The 25,695-nt window shown below is 39.6% G+C and overlaps 3 protein-coding genes across 4 annotated transcripts in view; all 3 read left to right on the forward strand.

Annotated features, from left to right (window-relative positions):
• The first annotated feature begins 10,132 nt into the window (after positions 1–10,132).
• Positions 10,133–11,667, forward strand: LOC137913814 (elongin-C). The gene is made up of 4 exons (XM_068757449.1): positions 10,133–10,242; positions 10,707–10,735; positions 10,963–11,106; positions 11,325–11,667. The coding sequence occupies exons 2-4, from the start codon at positions 10,732–10,734 to the stop codon at positions 11,513–11,515; spliced, it is 339 nt and encodes a 112-aa protein (XP_068613550.1). The 5' UTR covers positions 10,133–10,242; positions 10,707–10,731; the 3' UTR covers positions 11,516–11,667.
• A 1,068-nt stretch (positions 11,668–12,735) lies between these two features.
• LOC137913808 (ubiquitin-conjugating enzyme E2 W) lies at positions 12,736–18,492 on the forward strand. 2 transcript variants are annotated; one of them, XM_068757443.1, is made up of 6 exons: positions 12,736–12,759; positions 13,476–13,567; positions 15,278–15,380; positions 16,030–16,185; positions 16,287–16,362; positions 16,453–18,492. In XM_068757443.1, the coding sequence occupies exons 1-6, from the start codon at positions 12,745–12,747 to the stop codon at positions 16,464–16,466; spliced, it is 456 nt and encodes a 151-aa protein (XP_068613544.1). In that variant the 5' UTR covers positions 12,736–12,744; the 3' UTR covers positions 16,467–18,492. The 2 variants fall into 2 exon arrangements, with proteins under 2 accessions (XP_068613544.1, XP_068613545.1); XM_068757444.1 differs by having other exon boundaries at positions 16,111–16,185.
• A 3,067-nt stretch (positions 18,493–21,559) lies between these two features.
• Positions 21,560–25,695, forward strand: part of LOC137913813 (double-stranded RNA-binding protein Staufen homolog 2-like) — a 55,175-nt gene continuing 51,039 nt past the window's right edge. The window contains exons 1-4 of the mRNA XM_068757448.1: positions 21,560–21,758; positions 22,625–22,755; positions 23,404–23,563; positions 23,883–24,018. Coding sequence (XP_068613549.1) covers positions 21,560–21,758; positions 22,625–22,755; positions 23,404–23,563; positions 23,883–24,018 — 626 coding nt within the window. The remainder of the gene's footprint in view (positions 21,759–22,624; positions 22,756–23,403; positions 23,564–23,882; positions 24,019–25,695) is intronic.

Below are 25,695 nucleotides of genomic sequence, written 5' to 3' on the forward strand. Positions count from 1 at the left end.
AAGGAGAGACTTCTTTAAATGTCTTTAACAGTACGACTGTGTTTACCTCAGAAAAAAGATGAGGAAGGAAGGGGAGAGGAAAAAGATGCCGTCCTTGTCTTAACGTTGTCCTGTGGGGGATACTTTGACTGTTGTCATCACCAGAATCATGCTTTTACCTTGCCTCATCATTGCATTTTGTTATCTTTCTCGGAGGCATAGCATGAATTTATTTGATTTAAAAAAGAAGAAGTGATTATTTACATGGTTCACGTTTACTGTCATCACTAACAAGATTGATTATATATTCATGGTACATGTGTTTGTGGGTATTGGGCATCATGAAAAGGGCTTCAACATGGCTTTTTTTTGTTGCTGTAATTCAGTTTTGAAGTTCAACTTGAATATATCGTGACAATGGAGAATGCTTTAGCCTGTTGGATGTTTGCAAACTGACCACATAACTACTGGGAATTAAATAATGCAGTGTATTAAATAGACTGTATACACAGACCAAGAAACAAAGTAATTAAAAACATTTTTTATATCACAAATGTGTATAAAATAACGTTTTTCCCCTATTCTTTGCCACACCCTCTTTTTTTCTTGCTTTAACTCTCTTCACAATAACATGAAGACTGGAGTTTCAGAGGGTTTAAAAGAGCAGCCTGTTTATGGGATATTTTTGAAACGCAACATAGCATGTTGAAGTCATTTATATAAAGATTATTATATGCTATTTGTAAGGATTTTTACAGAGCACAATCCAGAATCTGGTATGAGTTAGTATTTTTCTAACAATTTGCACACCTGTATTTTGACAATGACTATACCTTGTTTGTAATGTAATGCACATAAAATGACTGACCGTGGGGGGAAAAAATATTTTATTTCTAATTGGATGTACTGTATGTACCATTTGGGGATGTGAATGGCAGATTTTCTTGTTTAAACGTTTTAGGATATACCAAGGAACTGAAAGAGCTTTTTCAAATCTCAAGGTTCATGTTATCCCACTGATGTGTGCAAAGTCTTTGAGATGATTATGTGTACAACAATAAAGATGTTCCGCCTCGTTAAATTACATTCTGCTATAATTTGGGATGTTTGGTCACGAATAAGCAGCCGACTACGTTGATTCATAATCTTGAGCTGATGTGTTGGAAAGCACCTCGCGAGCACGTACCAACCCGACTGTCACTCAGACCGGAGCATTTGGGAAATAGTTAGTAGGATCTTTTGGAAACAAACTCATCTGACATCTTTTGACGTGACTTGAATTTTCCTGGTGGCAAAAAAAAAAGTCAAATCATCTGATTCCAAATTCCTTGGACCTGGAAATCTAATCCTACAATTTGGATCATCAATAGATTATGTATCTATTTAGAAAAATATGATTCTATTATGGTGAATTATATCTATTTTTGTCTGTCCTTTCTTACCATTCACAGTTGTGCAACATTTATTTGAATCACTATGACTCTGTATTAGTTACATATTGATGGCAATGTCCCCCCCCCCGAGCATGACCTACGAGACAGTGGCCCCTTAAGGTCCGAATGTGGATCTACCTGTGTCTAGTGATGGAATAACACGGCTTATGCGTTTGTGCTATTTATTTATTTATTTGTATTCTTTATTTTGGCCTCTTACTTTTTTTCATAACAGTGGAAAAACAGATTTGATAAAGGCACTGCTGGGTTGAAAAAAAGTGGAAACGCAATCCAACATTGACATCTGACTCTGAACCTGCTACAAAATGCCATCAACAAGTCTTCAGAACTGAAGAAGCCTCTTTCTTGGGTGACAGGTGAAAAGTTTTCAACCAAGCTTAAGCAACTCCAGTTGATGAATCGCATTTGCTCTTCGTGATTTACCTCGACCCGCATGACGGAGAACCTACACAGGCGTTATCAATAGGTTATCAAGTACAATTTGACAAAACTGACATTTTTCTATATAGTTTAACAAACATAAGTGAACGCATGACCTCCTTCAACTCTAGTTGGCAAAAGTGATATAAATAAATTACTTATATGAACATTGTATAATAAAATACAATATTACTATAGAAAAGCACTCAGATGGCGCAGCCCTCTGCCAAGCAAGGCATTAACTCTAAATTGTGATTTAAATTTGTTCTGACAATTTACCCAGAATCAACTGGATCTGTCTCCTCAGTTATCCAAGATAGAACAAATCCGTTGACATGCTCCGATGCTGAATTGGCTCACTTATCAGACGACGCTTGTTCGAAATCTCTATAGTATTAAATGCTCCATTTACTGAAATATTAAAAAACATTTCAAAGTGAACCAAAATCCAGGATCTCTTTCGGATCATCACCAAAATGTACTCATTTCCTTAAAATTTCATCATGATCCATCTGTAACTATTTGAGTTATGTTGCTAACAGACAGAAAAACGCCAGATAGATGAATGCCAGCAAAAACATAGCCTCCTTGGCGGAAGTAACAAGCCATTTATGAAAAGCTGTATGAAGCAGCACTGGCATTGATATTAAGATTTTTTTTACTGCATTCTGAAATAGAATAGAAATAGAATAGAAAGCCCTTATTGTCCTTGTATAGTCGATACACAATGAGATTAGGAGAGTGCAGACGCTAACGTGTCGTCTGCAGTGGGAGTACGTACAGGTGGAGGTCACAGGCCCAGCTGCAGCCCATGAAGCGGACCTCCAGGACTTTCACTCTGCAGCTTGGACCTAACTTCAGGATCCAGAACCAGTGACCCGCCCTGAGCAACCAGCTACCTCATCATAGCTAGATTGATATATACTTTATTTATTCTGAAGGAATAGTTGAACCCAGGAGAGTTGTGTGCGAGCCAGGAATCCTAACCACCAGACCAGGGGTCTGCAACTAGCGGCTCCGGAGCCGCATGTGGCTCTTTCATTCCTCTGCTGCGGCTCCCTGTGGCTTTAGAAAATAAATAATGAGTATTTAATTCAATGTATTTTATTTTAGTTTGTTCGTTTTTTAAATGTAACTCTATATTTGAATATTATGGTGATTATAAATAATACAAAATAAAACGTATTCAATTTTTTTGTCGCTCATAATATACGTCACAACCATCGACATATATCCGGTCACAACCGCCTAATTGCGCGCGATTTCTTGAATTTTTCGACCCCCAGTTAGGACAACTATGGATAAATCTAAGAAAAGAAAAGTGTCTGAAGAAAACAGAACGTTTATTGATACGTGGGCAGATTTGTTCACCTTCACTGCTGACTAGACAGGTTTACCAGTATGCTTAATATGTAATGAGAAGTTAGCAAACAACAAAAAGTCAAATGTTGCAAGACATTTCCAGAATAAACACACAGACTTTGCTCAAAAATATATGTCTTCTTTCGGAGTTCAAAATGTTTTTGTTGCGTGCAGAAATGTAATTTCGCTTCTCTGTAACAGTTCATTGATTCATAAATGCAACACACTATAGTTTGTTTATACATATATAAAGGTAAAAAACGATGATGAAAAGATGCAGTGTTGTCTTTGTGGCTCCCAGTGTTTTCTTTTCTGTGGAAAATGGGTCTAAATGGCTCTTTGAGTCGTAAAGGTTGCCGACCCCTGCAATAGACCATAGGGAAGCACATGGGCCGGTCAGAACCAGGTTTCCAGGTGGTTTTTGTCAATGAGAAGTTGTCCTCGTTTGATTTTACCTGGTAAAATAATGGTTCAATAACGTGTCGCCTCAATGAACTTTAACAGCTGGGTGAATTTTAAATCACTAATCAGCAAACACCTGAGCATCACGGCTCAGAAAGATGAGCCAAAAAAACTCAGCTCAGGTGAGGGGATCAAACCCAGAACCACCGGAACTACACCTGACGGCCAACCAGCTCCTTTACCCAATGAGCTACTTCAAAGAGCCTGAATGGAAATAGTTTCACCGGCTCTTCCTGTTTCAGCAATTCCATTAGGAGGCGCTGTTGCATAGCAACATCAACAGCCTGAGTTGTCAGACTGATAAGTAAAACTCCTTCCAAAGTAGAAATAAGGATTGGAAAATACCTGTAGACATTGGAGCTCGTTAATTCACAGGTACAAAAGAAGTGAATTTTCGTGATCAATGAAAAAGGAGCTGAAGAGGCTTGAACCACCAACCATTCAATCATCGGACAAACGTCACTACGAGCCAAGCTACAACTAGTGCTCATCTGCAATGCCTCGTCAAACACCAGACGGGTAAAATGCGTTTCCTGCCGGCGCCTCCATCGGACAGCTCTTCCTCTCTCTGGTTGTCGGCATTCACCAGCGCTGAAGATGGCTCAGCGGATAAAGATAACAACTCGACGCCGTGGGAAGTAGGATCGAATCCTGCCCTGGCATGAGGTAGGAAACGGACGGGTGTGTGTGTGAGGGGGTCAAACCAAAAACTAAAAACCAAAACAAACAACTTCAAAACCTAAAAACCAAAAATCAAAACAAACAACTTCAAAAACCAAAAATCAAAACAAACCACTTCAAAAGTCAAAACAAACCAAAAACCAAAACAAACAAAGCCGATATCCGCGCATTTCCGAATTTCGCGTTGCGTCTGCCAATTTCAACGGAATGGACTTCGAGGGAACCAAGAACACAAAAGGTAAGTGGAATTAATTATTTTTTTCTTTGACCATAATAAGAATTTAAATATTACGAATTACACTTTCTGTCTATTTTAGATGAAATTAGGTTAATTTAGATGAAATCCCATAAACATTTCTCAATAATCAACTGAGCTATTGTGGAAAACAGAATCCAGGATCTCTTCTGCATCATCACCTAAATGTCATCATCTGTTCCTGGTAACATTCCCAACATTTCATGAATTTGCATCCAGATCTGTCCAGAACTTTTTGAGTTATCTTGCTAACGGACAACCAAACGCCGGCGATCACATGACCCCCCACCGAGGCGGAAGTAATAATACAGAACAGCATATACACCAACCAGTAACAGGATCAAAGTCAATACACTATCGTGGAATGTACTGATGGATCTGGATAGATAGATGCAATGACTACATGTCTTTCCAGAATGTGTTAAATTCCCTGGCTGATGTTCGCCTCTTTGGATCTCCAAGGTTTGTCATCTCATTTGTGGCTTCAGCAATGGTGACCTCATGGTGACCTTCTCCTAATGAGATCCTAGGGGAAAAGACTAGGCAAGAAATCAAAGTATTTTTGTCAGGGTCCCACATTAGGGGTGCGAGCAGAGGCAAGTGCCTCAGTTTGTCTGGGGTCAGTTTGTACTGTTTCCACTGCTGATCAGCCTTGGATTAGTGTAGTGTTACACCAACAGCGGCACCTGCCTGGTATTTGCCATTAATGCCGTGTCATGCTTGCTGCGCCCCGTGCCCTGATGCCATCAGACACTGGGATGCAAAGTGTAAATTGAGGTTTTCAGAGGTAGAGTAGATTTAAATTCTGAACTCATGAATAACTTGCTATTTGTTTCTGATAACGTGGAAAGTTCCCCATTATTTATGCGTTTAATTTGAATTGTAGATAAAAATATTTTATTGTAAGATGACTGTTGCCTGTGAAGGATTTTTTTTTTAAGATATCAGTCTGGCATTTGCTTAAATGGGAAGCTTAACTCATCAGTTACAGTATATAGAATATCCCTGTTACTAATCTGATGAGAGGCAGCATGCTGGAAAATATTTGATTGCTCAAGCAGTCCTGGACAAATATAAACCAAAACCTTATAAGCATATCCTACCTACATCAAGGCTCTTTAATGAATTCAAATGACAGATATGATTCTGTCCAGGGTGGAGACTGCAATAATCAGGGATTGGGCAACTCTTCTCATCACCAATCTTGTTGCATTCTTAGACTACATCTTCAAAAGTTGCTCATAATAATTCAGTCAGATAATTCAACATTAAAAAGGGGTACAGATCCAAAGATGAGATCAGAATAGGGGTTGAGAAAAATAATAAGATGATAAGTTGAGATAACCCATGTTACCATTAAGATTTCAATAGCTATACTTCTTTTAAACGTATGATGTCTCTTATTTTTGGACTGTGAAGTCATTTCTGGTCTCTCACTTGACCATTTGGGTCCTGTGTGATGCGCAATATCCAGCTCATGCTTACTCAGGCACTGATTGGTGAGATTTAGAGACGTGGCGTGAAGGTGTAATGATAATTTGGTCCAGACACTTCTGAAAATGGATCCCCCTGTATTTCGCTCTTTTCCTCCACCTTTTCCTATTTTTATCTTCCTCCTGTTAAACTGTGCTGCAGTTCTAATCATGCTTGTATTAAGTAAACTGGGCAGGGAACAGATTTGCTATGAAGTCACTGCTACAGAACTGGTGGACAACGCATTGACACATGCCAACATGAGGCTGGCATGCATTTTAGATGTATTTCAGTTTGGTCACATGGCACTTGGCTGCTGTTGTTAGAAGCTTCCCACTGACCATCTGATGAATTTACCAACAGCTTACATTTTTTTCTTAATTCCTGGGTTACCAAAGCTGACTGTGAGGAAGAAAAGGTCAAATTTAAACAGAGATTTTAAAGTACAAGTGATAAGTGTCATGGAAATGATTATACAGCATTACGTATAATATTTAACTGGGCAGTAAAATGTCACATTAAATTATAGTACTGTAATTTAAATCTTGGTATAAAAGATATTGTCCATGATATTTAGTGGCATCTAGTGGTGAGCTTGCAGATTGCAAGCAACTGAACACACAGCATCTCTTTCCAAGCATGCAGGAAAATCTAGTACGTGGGTCTTTGAAAGATTTGAAATGTGAAATATTAAGATTAAGATTTTACAACCACATAATCTTTTTTAAGTACAAACATTTTTAGGTTGTTTTGATTAAATAAATAAATATCAGTAGTAATAATAGGCTTCTAGAAAATATCACCGGTGTACTGTGTTAGTTAACATTCATTAACCTTTTATACACTAGATGTGGAGGCTTTACTCGAGGGGTTGTAATAATTTATGAGCTCATTAATTAACATAGGAAACTAATGCAATAATATTTACTCTCTGTTTATCATATATATAATATTTGTATCACCTCTGAATAGGTTGAGCAGTCATCTCAGGTTGGTCCACAATTTTTTTTTTACGATTGATTAATCAAAATTAAATGTTTCTTTATCTGCTCTTTTTCTGGAAGGACTCACTTTGACACACAACATTTGTATCGTTCATGCATGAAGGCAAGTTCTTCTCATATGTATATTTAACTTCTTTCTCTGAGTCCAGGCCTCCACCTTCACTCTAAAAAGCAACTTGGTTATGCTTCTAAAATTGAATTAAGGCTTGTAAGCAGTGAGAGGATATCAGTGACGAGCGTTTTTAAAAAACTGTTGCTAAGACATCAGTATTAAGCAGATCCCCTTTCCATGCCTTGCATAGCTAGCTTAGCTTAGCATCACTTCATCTGTTATATTTACACAAACAAACCTTAGTTACGAAAGCATAAACCAATCGCTCTGTCATCGAGAGTAAACTACTGCTGGTGTCTTATCATTTAAACATGCATCACTTTCTTTTTTGTAATGCCACAAGCTGATTTTAGAGAGGGAGGACATAGATGATTAAAATGTAAACACAATTCAGTTGTTTGACTTTTAAGTGCAAAATGTTTTTTGGTTCTGTTTATTTGACATGTGAGTTGGTGAAGGGTTTATCATAGGGGTGTGTTGGGCGAGTCATTATAGGTCAAACAAGAAAGAAGAAAGGCCTCAGCACAGTGCATTCGCCTGAGGCTTTTCAAAGCAAATGACTGTCACATCCACTTATCTGTTTGTTATACCATTTAAAGCTTTATCATGTGGCGTGGAGGTGGAAAAGAAATATGCCAAGGTATTTTTGCCAGTGTTTATCTGTCTGTTTATTATTAGCATTAGATTTATGGACAGATCTTGATGAATTTTTCAGAAAATCTTGGGACTGTTACCAGAAACAGATTATTACATTTTGGTGATTATCCAGAAGAGATCCTGGATTCTGAATCACTTTTAACTTGGCGTTAACATTGCTGTCAATTAAGCTTCACAATTTGTTCCTCAATATATTGATTGATTATTGACCGACGTTTATGGAATTTCACTCAATGTTCTTATGTAACATAACATGCCTTAACATCACAGAATTGTTTTTATAATGAAATGCTTCAACAAAAAAAATAAAACAATCAAATCAAATCAAAGCACATTAGCTATATTATTTAGATAGTACTTTTTTTTAACACTATTGAATAAAATGTGTTTTATTGATCCAGTTGTATTAAACCATTTGACCTTTCACCCAATGAGACATTATTGTTTTTGACATGCATTGATAAGGCCTCTCTCCAGCAAAAATTTCAGAGATCAGCACGAGAACTGCAGAGAGTTATGAGTCACTGCAAGCAAAAGGGACAGTACCCGCAAATTCATTGTGACAAGCATTTTCCTCTTATCAGAGAAGAAAAGCCCAAAGACACTCCTCCCCCATCTTTGTCCTGGTTTTAGTCAGGGCCTCTGAGACAACTGAGCTATTCTACTGTTGATAATTTAGCCCGTGTGTTGACATTTCACCTGTGGTATGTAAGCATAATTACATCTGCACTTTTGAAAGCCTGTGTATCTTAAAACATGCTGTATATGGCAGTTTTCAGTTTTCACCATTGCAGATGTCACAAACACTGCCATAAGTACACTGTCTGGAAAGTTAGGGTTACCTTTCATTTCAACCATTTCCAGAATCACCTGACATACACGTAGTGTGTGAGTGTGTGTGTGTGTGTGTGTGTGTGTGTGTGAGTGTGTTAAGGAAGCTCTGTTCTGAAGGCCCACAGCAGCCTCCCCAAAATAGATCTGAGAGCAGCTGCAGGCTGCAGTGGGGTGGGTTGTATCAGAAAGACATCAAAGCATCTGCCGCCACCCTCATGCTCTGATCTTATAAGCACTAATAGCGTAATGGGGGACTGGAAGGTCAGTGATTGTTTTTGGTTGTGTGTTGGAGTGTGGTTAAGTGCGTGTATGCCTGTGTTTGTGTGTGTGTGTGTGTGTGAATCAAACAGCAAAGCATGTAGTAAACAGGCAGGAGGTTAATAGAACTTTATGGACCATGAGCTGAGAGCAGAGTTAGACTTTGTATTACTGTAAGACAAATACCAGGGCAGGTGTTACCTCAGATAGCACAGACAAATCAACTCACCCCCCAAAAAAACTCTGGAAACAATTGTTTCCGTTGTGCCACCTAAGTGTTTTCATCACTAATATCTGCACTTAAATAAACAAAAAAATAAACAACAAACATTAAAAAAAAATCCTTACTGCCTTCCATGAGGAGTACTCAATGTCTGGGTCAAACGGCAAAATTTACAGACGTGTTCAGTAATCTCCCGCTCTATAGTGTCACAGATCAGATAACTCTAACTCTGTATCCATTTGCGAGACTCAGATTTCAGTGGTCAACACTTTTCCTGCATGTGAGAAGTGTAGTCAGGATCAGAGCAAAGTCATATTCCAAATCAGACCGTGACTACATGTGCCACTTATAAACTGTCTCTGATCTATGGCTTTACCACCTAGAATAGATTAGGTGAGTTTGAATGGAGGGTTGTTGATATAATAAATGAAATGTATTCAAATGTAGGAGTTTTAGATGGCCCTGCCTGGTCAAAACACCATTCACAGGGTAATGTGTGTATGTTTTCTTTTTTCTTCAGCCTACCAAACTTAAGTAAATTAAATAGACTATAGGTTTTGTGCAGTGGATGATAATGCATTGTGCATGCTCTCTCTCTCATTCTTTCTAGAATACATACTCATGGCTCCACACAATGTCTGTCATGTCACATCAACACCTGCTCTGGTTGATCACTGCCAGTGAAGACAGTTCGGGACGATATCTGAAACACAGGCGCCCCCTACAGTCTTTGTAGCGAAATTTAATCTAATTTCCCCCCTAATTTGTAAATGAAACAAACAAAACAAAAAACTGACAGTCAAAAAACGACAACAACAACGAAGGTTTGTGTCCTTACATAAACGAATAAATTAGCTGGGCAGGAAACGTCAAATAGATTTTTATTTTTGTTAACTTCAGTGAACTTCACTCGGCGCGACGGACAGGAAAGGAACCTTCTCTTCACGAACCAGTTTCTGCGGAAGATATTCATCGCGTACGGGTGTGCCTGCAAACCAGTTCCGAGGATTCGAAGCCAGGTAGCTAACGCCAACCGAGATCTGCAGTTCATTTTCTACAATAGAGTGGTAAGAGAGAGTACCGTCTGATTACTGGGTGTGTGCCAGTGATTTTCGAACTCTTTAATCTAAATCAAATGTATTAAATTAGTTACTAAATACTCTATCAAACAGAATATTGTTCACTTGACACTTGGTTAGTTAGCTTGGTATCCAGTGCAGGCTAACGAACTATGCTGCGAACTCAAAACATTTCGGATGTTGAGAAAAGCTGTGATAAATTAGCTGACTGTGTGCTTGGGTATTGTGTATTTCGATTATAGTAACATACATTTTTAGGAGTCGGCTAACTATATACGTTGATTTTTATTAAAAGTAGCTGAAGCGATAAGGCCCTGTTTAGCCAAGTCTTAACGTCGATGTGATTATTTTGCTGCTTAAAACTGTGCGTCTATGGTCTGTGTGATTTAGAATATGTATTCGAAGGATTTTGTGTTAAGACGATATCTTTTTTTTTTAATGTTCCCGTTCAGGTTTAGCACAAATATCGGAAGCAGGATGGGTGAGTAACTGACATAAATAATCTATTATTTTGTACTTTCCCCTTAAATATATAATTCTGTTTTATTGCTGTCTGTTCACATGAAATTAATTTGCGTGCCTTGTCGCAGGTATAATTCCTTTTTTATATGGGCAAATCCTATCCAATCACTGACGCCATTGCAGTTGGTGTTATTTTTGTGTGGTATACACGCATTTGTTGTACACGTGGTTTGTCCTGCTTGCCAGATGGAGAAGATAGAACCTATGGTGGCTGTGAAGGGCCAGATGCCATGTATGTGAAGTTGATCTCATCAGATGGCCATGAATTTATTGTGAAACGAGAACACGCCTTGACGTCTGGAACTATTAAAGCTATGTTAAGTGGACCAGGTAAGGTCTCGAGAAACTGTGTGTGTATATATAGTGTTAAAATGTACTTGCTTACTTGTTGTGAGATTTAGCCAGCTATAGTTATTTTTGTTTAGCAGTTATTTCTCCCTGCCCAGGAGCTGGCACTGTGTTTCCTTTACATACAGCCGTTTTGTTAGCGCTCAAACATGTTTGTCTAAAGTGATCTCTACTCTTGACACACAGTGTAACATTTACAGGTCAGTTTGCTGAGAATGAAACCAATGAAGTGAACTTCAGGGAGATTCCATCTCATGTTCTGTCCAAGGTTTGCATGTACTTCACCTATAAGGTCCGCTACACCAACAGCTCTACAGAAATCCCCGAATTCCCTATTGCTCCGGAGATTGCGCTGGAACTGCTCATGGCCGCAAACTTTCTGGATTGTTAAAATGATGGCGATGATGTAACGGCTTAAAACACTTTTAAGTTTTGTTTGTTTTTGAATATTTAAACGTTTTCAAATTACATCATATGAAAATATGAGCATGTTCGCACCTGCCTCTGTTATAATTGTATTAATATTAAAGGATTTCAAATTTATACCGTAGCTGTATTGCTTGCCCCCCCCCTGAATAAGACAAATGTCTCTTTCACTCCATATACATTGACTCACTCAGCTCTCCAGCTCAATAAAGACTTGTTTGGTGGGAGTTTTGCTTGCCAGTTGCTAGTTACTTATGACTATGACTTTTGATATCACATTTTCTAAATTTGCATCATCCTGTATATGCTTTGATCTAGCTCAAGTAAAATATTAGAAGTAGCTAGTATTTGGTGGAGAGAGGTTGCACTAAAATATGTAATTCAAAGTTGGACATGGTTGATTTAGCACAGAGGAAAGTGGTTGCTCATTACACAACATATAGATATTTGGAAAATAAGGTGAATATTTATCAAATTTAGTCTTTGAACTATAGTTTTCAAAACAAGACTGTTGAGTTTAATTTACAAATTGTACAACTTTGGCAAATTTGAATTGTATGTCTCAAGAGTTGTCAATTGTTTTATATAAAGGGGTTAAATAGCGTTTAACAGTTATGCAATTTTTAATTGAAAGTACACTGATTGGTGTGCGCAATTAACGCAGTACTTCTCTTCATGGGCCGTCGTAGCCTCTTAATTTTAGCCTTTGGAATGGCGGCACGCTTTTCAGTCAGAGCTCATGTGGAGGATGTTTGCTGTCCAGTGCTGGTGCATGAACACACTACTAAACTAACCCCACAGGATTTTAAAAGGTTTGAAATGAGGCTCCAGGACTTCAGCATCCCTGTTGTGATTATGATTGCAATGAGTTGGATCATTTTCAGACTTCATACTTCTCGCAAAAAAAAATCAGAGAAGCCTGCCCAAACTTTGCATTAACACCTAAATTTCCATCCAATATAATAAAAAGATGAGCGTCATAATTAATAAATGAAATAACTTGGGAATAATAATAACAATCTGCTCCGCACGCCCCGATCGTCTCCTGTTTATCCACGTATTTATTATTTTATTCAGTTAAAATGTTTGTGAAGGTGGAAAAAAAAAAAAACATCTTCAAAACAACTTCTCACGTCACGTGACCCCGTGACGTACAGTCCTGCACTCTGCGCTGGTGCAGGGGGGGTTTCCATCATGGCGTCGATGCAGGTAGGACTACTATTGGCAGCAAGCGTATTTGTGTAAATTTACGCCACCACTGCGTTTTTGTCTTTTCGTTTAGCTTGTAAACTACCTTCTTTGGACACACGCAGTTGTTCGGAGAAGTGACGACGGTAAAGTAAAAGCGACGACATTTAACCTCAACTATTCAGGGTTAGCGCTTGCTTAGCAATACAGCTAGCATCATTATCAGCCGCTTCAAGGCTCGTGTAAAAGGCAGCTTCCAGTATCTGCGTGAGGATTAGAGGTCATTAATGTTTTAACAACAATACATGAAAGACAGTTTGAGGAATCTGTTATTCTGACTACGCAGTCCTCCTTAAATCTCCAGAGCGCCAGCTGTTATTCGCCGCTGACGTTCGTTAGCTAGCTAGCGAGCCAGCGCAGAACGAGTTGATGGTTTCCTTCTTAAACGAACAGGAGTATCACGTTCTCAAGATGGATTAGCTGCGTTACAAGGAGGATGGTCAAATCAGGATTGGGCTCTCCTAAAACTACAAATGTACTCCACTCAGATTCAGAACGTTAGCCGCGGCCACGCCGTTGTGAAGTGACACAGAACGTACATTCATCCTTGGTATTGTCCCCGTTTTTTGGGACTCGCGTAATGAAACATGAACCGGAAGTATTTCTCATTGTCTGGTTTGTGCTTTCCTGTACGGGTTTTGTGTGTGGCGGAACCTCAAACGCATTCTCTCCAACAGAAAAGGCTACAAAAGGAATTATTAGCTCTGCAGAATGATCCACCCCCAGGAATGACTCTAAATGAAAAGAGCGTACAGAACACCATCACACAGTAAGTTCTGGCTGTTATTTCACGCCATTGATACGCACTTAAGACGGTCAGTTCGGGTAGGAATGTTTACATCACTGAATAAACAAGCCCGGGTCCAATTGGGTTCCGCTTCATCCCTACAACAGTGCTGTGCGGTGAGCCTGCTCGGTGCCACACATGCATAGGCTCAAAGATCTTGGAGCCTTGGCAGATAATCGGTGTCGTTTCAGTGCCTGGCAGCTCTGCCCCCCCCCCCCCCCCCCCCCCCCAGACTATCTCTAATGAACAGCGTCACTACTCGTAAAATATTGATTGGTTCGCTTGGGGTTGGTCTGGGTTACCTTAGCAAGCAGCAGGAGCTGCGTGGCTGACCTTTCTGTCTGGGTTCCTCGGTTCTATTAAATTGCTGCGAGTGAGTCAGATTGGTCTGAGGTAAAGACCAACACAGTCGTGGCCTCGTAAAATGGATGCATTGTGAGTCTGAGAGCTAGTCACATGGTTATGAACGTCCCAGCTGTCCAGCGTTATCGCATCTTAACGCAGCAATACATACGAATGTTCTACGTTGTTAATATATATATATATATGTTTTTGACCAGATTGCGTGAATGATAGTGTGTTGTGCAACTGACAAGCCTCTGAACCAGTTCAGCTGGCTTCTTCTTTTGTGCATCTCAGGATCGCAAAGGTATTTATGGGTGGCTGGCGTTTTGTCTTTAACAAATAAAGCTGCGCAGAGTTTGAGTTGGTTTCTATTCATCGTGATTGACGGTGTGGATTTATCACCTTTTTGCAGTAAAAGGAGCCATACGCTCTGTTTTATATAAAAGCCGATCATAAAGATCAAGTGGTGGGAAGAAGTCACCAGTGCGTTTGTTCTTGTGACGTTGATACGGTGTACAAGTACGACTAGTTCAGTAGCCTTTGTTTGTATTGCAGACTTTGTCTGTCAATGCTGGTTGTCAGATTGTTGTGTTTCATGATACTGCCTCCTCTAAGTCAGATGCCCTGAGCCCTTTGGACTTAATAAGAATGAAAAAAAAAAAAGATTAACCTTTTATGTAGGCCTAAATGATTACCAGCCTGAGGCTACTTTTGAAAGAGGCACAATACTATAACCCGGGAACGACAGCAGCATGTCTTAATGGTGTCCGATCTGCACGACTTGCATCAAAGAAATTAGGTCTGACGGTTCAACCTGAACCAGCCAATCTCTATAAATGTTCTCCACTGCACTAAAATAGTTTCTTCTTAGCCAGTGAAGCAATATCTACCTGTATGATAATAACCCCCCCCCCCCTGTGTTTCTGAGGAAGATGGTGAATCCCTCAGAGTTTGGTCAGTGGAGTTCTGTTGCCAGGCCACAGAGGCGTAAATGTATTTTGTCCACAAGATCAATAGAGCGTCACATTATTACGAAACCACTGTTATAGCTCAGATGAATATCGAATATCACTGCAATCAGTCGAACTCGACGCTTTTGATGCCATGGAGTACTTGCTGGAGCATGTAATGACAATGAAATCTGATCCCTGCAACTCACGAGCAGAACATGCAGCATATTCATGTGAAGATAATAAAATAAGGGTCGACAGCCTGTGTGTGTGTGTGTGTGTGTGTGTGTGTGTGTGTGTGAGAGAGAGAGAGAGAACTGCCTGTGTTTGCCAGTTGAAGTCATTGTAGCTGTTTTTGTTTGTGGGAAGTGATCATCGTGTGTTGTCTTTTCTTTAGGTGGATTATAGACATGGAGGGAGCTCCTGGCACCATGTATGAAGGAGAGAAATTTCAGCTGCTTTTCAAATTTAGTGGTCGATATCCCTTTGATTCACCTCAGGTAAGTAACGTTAAGTGTCTGTAGGTAAATAACATGGTACTTTGTTTTTTCAAGAACATGTTTTAAAACTGCTTTGTTAGTCCAATCCATTTATCATGTTGCCCTGAGATGTCAGTATGTTTCAACCTTGATGCTCAAGGTGCTTTGTGGGAAAAAAATAAGCCACACAAAAGAAGACAGAATCAAACTCCAAAGAAACTATAGTTTCAATCTTTAAATAATTGTTTAAGTGAATTCAGTGTGAAATAGACATTTACTTAAGTCGCACCTAAGGGTGCAAATATTTTTAGGAATACAAGGCTTGTTTTTAAAATATAAATGCAGACATGAAAAATTAAGTGTATTGGTTTTAAGATATTTATGTTTGTTAAATGTGAACTGAACTGATTTCTGTGAGGCTTTGTAAATCGCTTTGAGCACCATGAAGCTGTAGAAAGCGTTATATGAGGCCAGTCCATTTACCATTAACGCTGGCGTTCAGGACTTAAGCGTGACTTTATACAACAAGTCTCATTTTTAGTCTTTCATGAAAAACACCCGCTGCAAGAGTTATCTGGCATGCCTTCAGTAAAAGAAAGAAAAGGTTTATTCTAAGAACATATAAAGTTATCTTCATCACTGCTGATTTACATCTCTCTTTTCATTCCAGGTAATGTTCACAGGAGAGAATATACCTATCCATCCTCACGTGTATAGTAATGGTCACATCTGTCTGTCTATACTCACGGAGGATTGGTCACCAGCCCTCTCAGTGCAATCCGTCTGTCTTAGCATTATCAGCATGTTGTCGAGCTGCAAAGAAAAGGTAGGTCGCCGGCAATTGGTGACAAATGGGCTGCAAAAGCATTTATTCCTGTAAATGATGCACCTCTCAAATGTTAACAAACTCTGACTGTTCTTTTGCAGAGACGCCCGCCTGATAACTCCTTTTATGTAAGAACGTGTAACAAAAATCCAAAGAAGACAAAATGGTGGTATCATGGTAAGCGTTTTCGGCTTTTTACATTTTTTCTCGGTTGACATTAAAGTCATTATTTTCAAACGTTTTAATTATTTCTGTTTTCCCTTACAGATGATGCATGCTAATGTCCACACTTTGCGTATAGCACTTTTTAATCATTCAGTCTTTGAACTCTGACCTTTGACTGGAATTGAGGACACGGTGTGCTGGAGACTCTTGGCTGCATTTTCCCCCATGGACAGTTTGGATGCATGTTTTTGTCGGAAACGGAAATTACGGAATATTCGGATGCGCCCAAGCAAAAGGTTGTAATGCAGAGAGCGAGCACAGCAATGTGGATTTGTAGTGAGGTGATTAAAGTTCCTGTTTTAAGATTAATATTGTTACCTTATTATTTGAGTGTGGGTGCTTTTCAAAGTCCTTGTGTTGTGCAATAATAACTGACAGATGCATGCTTGGGCCCGCAAAGAGTAATCCAAACGTAATCATTTCCCGGATGGGATTTGACCATCGAAACCCCAAGAAAATGCTTCATCTGTCTCTTTTCTTTTATTTAATGCACTGTGAGAGGATGATATTAAAACAGCACTGTATGTATATTAGCCCCAAAATTGCATCTGGACTTTAAGCAGTCCCCCATTTCTTTTGTCATGTTAAATGGTTTTTGCTTGCAAAATGCCTTTTTCTCCATCTTTCATCTTAAACAACGGCTGCAGTACTTCCCGTTTGACAGAATGTCGGTACAGATGGGAACAAATATAGTGATGGCTCTCTTGGTCGGCTGATAAGCTGTGCACACCTGGTTGTAGGGTTGGGCTCAAATCACCAAATGAAGGTGTGCAGCAGCCACTCTTCCGTTTCTGCCTGTTGTAAACACGTTACTGCGTTTTTCCAGTTTGTTTGTGTGCTGCTTTTTAAGTACATGTTCTAATCTTCTGAAATTTTAAATTGATCTGATTTGTTTATTTTCTTTACTGTTTTTCCAACTTGCTGATTCTTAACAAGAAATGAGGGTTGATTTGATGCGTCAGTATATATATTTTTTTGTGTGTTATATAATTTCAATCTTTGCGCTCTAGGATGATTTTGAATGAAGAAAAGGAGAGTCTTTATATATGTTTTAGTGCTCTCCCCTTGGTTAGAGATTTGGCTCAGGTACTTTTTCCAATAAAGAGGTCTTCTCTAAAAAGATACCAATCATATATTTTGAATTTATCTATATTTTCACCAAAAGAGACTGTTGTATTGTAAAGGTATAACATGTCTGGAACTATTTGTGTATATAAGTCTTTAAACTGTTGGGTGATGTGAAAGAAATTAGCAGAGGCTGCATTTGCTTTAGAGCAGAATGATAAATTTGGATGTTGGCCTGCATCTTTTGCTAATCAGAATGTATATAGATGGCAGCAAACACTACTGTTGGTTAAAAAAAACAAAAGCATTTAGTAGTCTTACAGTGGGGGTGCATGTAATCTCAAACCCTGCTGTTTCTCATTGGCATCAGACATTGTCATATCTTTTGGTCTTTCCATAACATAGGTCATGGTTTATGGGATGGATATTGCAAACCTCAGCTCCAGATGCTGTGTGGCTCTGTCGTTTCAGACAGTAATCACTCCATCCCTAAAGAGATCTTCATGGCCATCCAGTCAGACATACTTGAATTTTCCATCTTTGGTTGTTTGTATTGCTTTTTTTGCATTATTTCTTGAATGAACTTGAGTGAATGTGATGCTAGTCTGTATACTGAGGATATTTCCACAGGACGCTGCTGTCTCGACGATTATATTGATAACTTAAGGATATCTATTTAACCAACGTATATTTTATTAGATTCAATGTAACGGTCTTGTCTGCTGCTGATGGAAAATAGGATTCAGATGATTGTGTAAATGCAGATGTGAAAAGAGTTTGAAGATGAGAAGCCTTCACCCCTCAGTGTATCGAAAGAGAAGAAAAAACATACAAGTGAATACGGTTGTTTTTTTTTAATCTTCCAATTTTTTCTGTTTGTATGTTTAATTCACAGGGTGATGAGTGCTCAACACTGAGTGTGTGTAATTTATATTTGAAATTTTGTTCTGGGATGTTCAAGCTCCATGTAATAGGTGCCTGTTCATTTTCATAATCTATAATAAAAGCAAAGATTCACTTTCATTCAAGCTGGGTGTGTGTCCAAAATGTATATATAATCATTATTTCCTGTATCTTGCAAATCTTTTATTTCATGCTGACAAATTCTATTTAAATAGTTAATAAATAAAAAATGAGGGCTTTTAAAAATATAACCTATTATCAATGTTTTTGATGCATTCATGACCATGTTTTATCAAAGCACATAAGGCGGAGCCTGTTAAGTGATTGTCTGATCCTTGACAGACTGCACTGGAGTCAGCAGAGCTACAGAAACACTGCTGAAGACTGTCATCTCTTCTCCTGATTGCTGGTCCTGAAGATAGCCGCTGAGAGGACGGCCATGTGTAGGAAAACTAATCGATCTGGAAGGTTCGAGCAGAGGTCCAACCCACTAGCTATGATTGACAGACCAAGTCATTCTGCTGAAATACGACATTATGAAATAAAAAGGTTATTGTGGAAAAGGACATTATATAAAAAAAATAGACTTCGTTTTTGTGTCATAAAGTAGTGGAAAACAAATAGAAAGTCATTATTTAAAAGTATGGCATTGTTAAAATAATTATGAAATATTTAATTATAATTTTGCAGATTGTGTCTGCAATAAAGATTTGATTGATTGATTGATATAATATAATTATAATAATTAGATATTAAAGAATAGTAAAATATAATTCACAATACCTTATTTCATCAATGACCATATTATATATTTGTCTGATAATTATCAAAATGTTATTTATTTTAAAATTATGTTTTTATTTATTTATCAATCTTTTGGGCTTCCTTCCATAGAAATCAAGTTTGAAAAGGTTCATTTTTGTTCTGAATCAAAGTTGCGCTGTTTCGTGCTCTGAGGAAGCGAACCCGGACTGAACCATTCGCCTCCCTGCGGGTGATTGATTCATTCAAGCTTCCCCTTGAACTGTCGCAACGATGCAGTGAGGTTTGGAACACGTGTCGCTGTTCACAAAGAAAATACAAACTTCGTACTTAATATACAAAAATAACAAGTCTCTTCCCTCTAAACCGTCAAATTGTAATGTTTTCCCGAGACAAAAAAAAATGTGGTCTGTTCCCCTCTTCCATCCAGTTCTCTTTAGTGTTTGCCAATGTCGGAGGTGTAACTGGGGTCTGGCCCAGGACAAAGGTAAAAACAATCTGGAATATTTGTCCCTTTGTTTTGGGAGAGCCTCTTGAATATCCGTCAAACTGTCGCCGCTCCGTGCGTGATGTTGCGGTGGTCTGTAATCGCCCAGACCGCCGCGTAAGACTGGACGAAAGGGAGACGCTAGCAAAGAAGGGTGCTCGGCCGATCAGCCATGATGAGCATTAACCGGCTAAAAACTTGGCGTTGCTGGAGGCTAAAAGCCGCTCCGTTCATCAGGAGAAACCACACGAGCACATCCACGACAGCAGAAACACGAAATCAGTTCTGCGTGGCCGAATTTAGGAGCTGACATTTGCAGGAAATGCCGTTTTTCCTCGTCGCTGACGTTAGCTTCCCTGCTAGGCTGTGTTTCAGGTTGAGAGGTTTACAGACGGGCTCTGCTCGCCACCCTTTGATGATCAAACAGCGTCACCTCGACATTTAACTTGCTGTCAGGCAAAATGCACTCTGGATGGCGTTTGGCGTTTTATCTGCGTGTTGCTGCAAGAGTGAGAGAAAGAAAAGCGAGAAAGCTTTTTGATGTAGCCAGGGGTCGGATGAGGTGTGTCGAAAATATGAGCAGTGGAGCAAAAAGCTCTTTATTGATTCAGTGCAAAAGTGAGAGTAACTAGCATATTTGTGTTCATTTGCATTGAAAATTCAAGTATGCAAAAAAATATTTAAGCCTTTATAATACTTAAAACCTGTTTCCGATCAAAATAAGAGATTGGTGAAAGACAGGTGTTTTTAATGCTCTAAATTTAGTTTTGTAGATTACATGTTCATTAAAAAATATGATCCAGCACTTGGATCTGCCAGTCCAGAACTGAGGGAAGCGTCTTGGATGGGGTGTAAAACATTTTAAATAAGAAGTCCAGTTGCTTCATATTCATCCCTGAATACAGTCATTAGCTATAAACGCCATGATAGATCGGTGACATGGTTACCCGTCAAAAATATTAGGTTAACCACATTAAATCTGACAGAGTGAGTCAGCCCCAACACTAATAAAACCAGAATAATAACTGTACTTGGATCCATCTCTTTATCAGGAGCTCCTAACATAAGCCCTAAGCCTACGGTAGTGTAACTCAAGCTCTATTGTAGACCATGATTGTCTGTTACATTAGTAGTTGTTCATTACTTCAGCATAGATGACTGTTTTTTATTTATTTATGTTCTTCATTTCACTTTCTTGATGGATTCAACTGGTCATGTGGTCTTCCACAAAGTTTGATCCAACGCAGGCCTTCTTCATAGTTGGTTTTTGGTTTATGGAAGGGCTACACAAGCCGTGACTACAACGTCACGATTGGTCTCCTAAGTCATGTGGGCGTGTTTTCCTTTTTATAACTGTAATTCGTAGAATATTTTTAATCCTCTCTATCTATGATTAAGGGAAAATACATGCTGGTATGTATTTTTTTTTTTTTACTTGCATAGTCACAAGGCCTGTGTATAACTGCATTCGGCCCAATATCGCATGAATGCACCAAAAGATAAAGTTAATCTGGGTTTTATTTTACTTTTAACATACTGGTTGGCCCTCTCTGTCTTTCATCTTAACATACTTCTATTTCACAAAGCCTAATATAGTCGTAAATAAAATATGCTCTGAGTTCATCGTCTTGTTGAGCCTGCTACCGCTGGAATTTCTCTTTTTTTCCGGGGAGCTTAGCAGCAGTAACGCTCATTCAAATAAAGCTTTATTGTCTGGGGTGCATTAGCTGCCCGGGGCTCAGATTGTGCGATAGAATGAGGACTGCTCATTTTGAAGTCCAAGACCACAGAAATGTGTCAATACATGATACATTTCTTATTATGAACATGGTCTCTCATGCTAGTCTGCTTAAAGTGACTTGAATATATTATATAATTGCTGATGCCATTGAAATGCTTCATTGAGTTGTTACTTGTTGTCAGGAATAGAGCATGGCTCAAGTGAAAGTACAGACTTCAGCACCCCTGGCTGGTCCTGGCCTCTCCCCAGGAGTTGCCCCGGTGGCCATGGCCAGCCCAGGATCAGTGGGTCTGCAGCCCTCCCTCAATGGAGCATGTCCTAGCCCCACACCCGCCTGCCCTGCTCCTGCAGTCGGATATGGGGACGCTCCTGCGTCTGCCGCATCAACAGGTAGAATGCCAGTAGAGTTCTTGTCCTCCAGTGAAAATGAAGTGATTGTTTTTTCGGTGCTTTTAGAGTCTTGCTTATTATTGTGATAATTGGTTTGTTTGACTTGTTAATCAAATAATGAATTGTTTACATGTTATCTGCCCTTCAAAAAAAAAAAAAACTTGAATTGCCATAGGCATTACAAGAGCGAGTAAATATTTCACTGCCGCACATTGGCTGGTATTCTACAGTTATTGAGTGGTTGTAATAAATATATTTATATCTAACAATAAAAGAGTATAGATGCAAAGACCGACAATGTATTCTCAAAATCCACAGCCCTGTCTCAAACCTTCTTTATGCTTAATCAGTGACGGGCTGCACACACCAGAAACCCACATGAGGATAAGTGTTGTTCCCAAATAAAAATACACACACACACACACACACACACAAATGAACGAGTGTTAAAATCTTTCAGATTAAATAACCTCGTAATATTCTAAATGTGTCTATAAAAATGAATCCTCTTATTTTCCTGAATATTATTTCAAAGTATGCACTTTTCATTCACCTAAATTGCATCTCTATTACTGTAATCATCACTCGCATTCGGTGTAAAGAAAATAAAGGTTATGGTCATGCCAGTTTCACATATTTTCATAATTGCAAATCATCCACCTGTCGTTTACACAGAGGTAATTATTTTTAACAAGACAAGCTATTTACAGGTTTAAAAAAATAATCTTGTTTGGCATTGTCATGTGATCTGACACTAAATTGTTCACATTCTAACAATACACGACTATTCTCCATGTACATAATATTTTCTTGGACTGTAATCTTGTTGATTATTGTACCACATGCTCTGCTGTGCTCTATTTTAGGCCCACCCCAGGACAACATGGCAAACCCTAAAGAGAAAACTCCAATGTGTTTGGTGAATGAGTTAGCCCGTTTTAATAGAATCCAACCACAGTACAAGCTCCTCAATGAGAGAGGGCCTGCACATTCAAAGGTAAGGAATAGCTTTAGTACTTAAAGTTAAAAAAAGAATAAGGTGCTTTTCATCTGATGTATCAGCAAAGTACTGACGATTTGGATCAGCAAAATGTCTTGAAACATAAATAAATGTTTTAAGATTTAAGTGTCTGGAATTTGAAGAGGTTATAAAAACGTTTCTGGGGAAAAAAGAAGGCGTACCGGTAGGTTTATTTTTTCAAAAGTTGTGTTTTATTCTTCCAGTGTTTCAATCTGTATTTCACAATGGCGAACATTACGGCAACGCCGTATTTATTGTAGGATAAAAAGGGAGAGCTTTCTCGTTGAGGACTTGGTGAGCAGCAGGCACAAACATAGCACAAAACGAAATTATGAGGTGGTTGGAGGACAAGAAATATGGTGACTAGCAGAAACCATACAAGGATTTGTGTGTGGTGTGAACCTTGTCACAAAATGTTCACACTTGCGACAGTGGCGCAAAATCCAAAAACCACCAATGCTATGCTGGCTAGAACAGGATTAACACTGAAATGAAGAATATAACAGAACGTGACGAAGTCACAGTGTTGACATTATGTTGCACTGACATTTCCCTCCGGTGACTCTCGAATTCTTTTCATGCTTTATTTGGGGATGCTTCTTTCTTTGGGCGCCACTGTTCCAGATCTTTACGGTCCAGCTGACTCTTGGGGAGCAGGTGTGGGAGGCAGAGGGCACCAGCATTAAAAAGGCCCAGCACTCCACAGCTGCCAAAGCTCTGGATGAGAGTATCCTTCCCAGGCCAGCGCCCCGATCTCCTAAAGTGGACATCAACAGCAACCCCGGTATTACAAAGACGACAAACCAGATTTTTGTGTCTGCCAAAAATATGTCTATTAAGGATTACAATTATTTTAATTAAATATTTTAGAAAAGTGGTCCGTGGGAGGCAAACTTTCAGTAAGGGTATATTATTATTATATTATGGTCATATAGTGATATATCCTAGGCTGTTTCTGATTGGCTCATTATATCGAAGATGTTTCCCACATAATTAAAGCTCCATTTTTTCACAAAAATCTGTCCACAACTACAAAACACTGCAATGTCTTTACTACAGATATCCTGTACCCTGCCATTTAATCTTATATTCCCTTGTTGTAGGCAGTATAACACCCACGGTGGAGCTGAATGGTCTAGCCATGAAGAGAGGAGAGCCAGCGATCTACAGGCCTTTGGATCCCAAGCCCATGCCCAACTACAGAGCCAACTACAACTTCAGAGGGATGTTCAACCAAAGGTGAGCTCTGGAAAAGATGTTGTGTTAATATCAAAATGGATCTGTTTTTGAACACTTCCTGTGTCTTCCAGGTTGCATTTCTTAAAGATTCTAAATTATTAATAAAGTCAAACAGGCAAAGGTACGATGGCTGTTCAGGTATAAACATGGAAAATATAGTGCATGAAACGCTTCATCTCTAAATATACATTTAGGAAGACCTTAATATCACAAAAAATAGTTGTTCCAAGCTAAAGAAAATGAAATATATCTAAAATAATTTTACCCGTGACCCAGTGGAACATCGGTTCTCGAGCAACTCAGTTTTCGACCAAAAAAAATGGAGTTTAAATTTAAATGTCAGAGAAATCATTGGATCATCTATAATGAGAGTTTGTGCTTTTTTGTTGACCTTTATTAGAGTTCAATACAAAATCCATAAATAATGTTTTACAGGGTAAATGGTTATTGTTAACTACCGTAATTCCCGGTGTACAAGCCGCTACTTTTTTCCAATATTTTGAACCTTGCGGTTTATGCAACGACGCGGCAAATTTACGTATATTTTCCCACTTTCTTTACGAGCCGTGTTTCGTTAAAGCCTATTTATTTTCGTTACAAAATTAACGTCCGCCCGCCCGGAGGGAAAGCCCCGCTTGCGCGGAGCTGGGGAGATCCGCGAGAAGGGCCCGGCGCTCGTCCAGAGTCGCCGCCGCCGGACCGCCGTACCCGGTCCCCGCCGCCTGTCCGCCATCCGCTACGCGGCGTCGGACGCGCCGCGTAGCGGGGAAGGAACCCACCCCCTCGACCTCCCGGGCATCCCCACCCCTGCCGCACCAAGCTCCCGCGGACGGAGGATGAGGGGCACGGGGGCAAGGGGGACGGGGACACCCCGCCAGGCGCGCGCGCGCGCCGCGCAGCCTCCGACGGGCAGAGAGGGGAGGGCGACGGGGCGACTGCTCCCCCAGCCGCGGCTCGAGCCCGGCCCCGCTTCGCACCCCAGCCCGACAGACCCAGCCCTTAGAGCCAATCCTTATCCCGAAGTTACGGATCTGATTTGCCGACTTCCCTTATTCTAACATGCCAGAGGCTGTTCACCTTGGAGACCTGCTGCGGATATCGTTACGAGCCGTGTTCCGTTAAATATCATTTGTCTCAATGCACTTGCGGCTTACGAATATGTGCGGCTTATTTTAGTACAAAATATATAATTTTTTTAATTCAGTGGGTGCGGCTTTTTCACAGGTGCGCATAATAGTTCAGCAATTACGGTACATCTCTCATTGTTTGGCAGTATCATTTTTTTAAACGCAGAGGAAATGATGAGGACATGATGAGATATTCGAATGGCCTCAGAGTGCGTTGTCTTTGATCCCTCTGGCACAGATGTGTGTCGGCTGTGGCCCCCTTCCCCATATGTCTTCTAAACTGATGAGTATCGTGCCCTCCTGGGGTCCCTTTGAACTCAGTCTCTGTCAGGTTTCTTTCTTCCTCTCCATTTTATTTCAATTTTCTTTATTTTTATTTTTTTACTGCAGCCATCCAGCCGTTTTCAAAATGCCATTAAAACACCACAGCGATGTAATTAATGTACCCTACATAATCCCATACATAAAAATGTATTGAGTAGGAAAACACAAATTTCAGGTGCACTTTTGCCCTTCGAGTCAGATATCATTTTAATCACAAGAATGCTGT

Source organism: Brachionichthys hirsutus, unplaced genomic scaffold, assembly GCF_040956055.1.
Source record: "Brachionichthys hirsutus isolate HB-005 unplaced genomic scaffold, CSIRO-AGI_Bhir_v1 contig_440, whole genome shotgun sequence".
Classification (NCBI taxonomy): domain Eukaryota; kingdom Metazoa; phylum Chordata; class Actinopteri; order Lophiiformes; family Brachionichthyidae; genus Brachionichthys; species Brachionichthys hirsutus.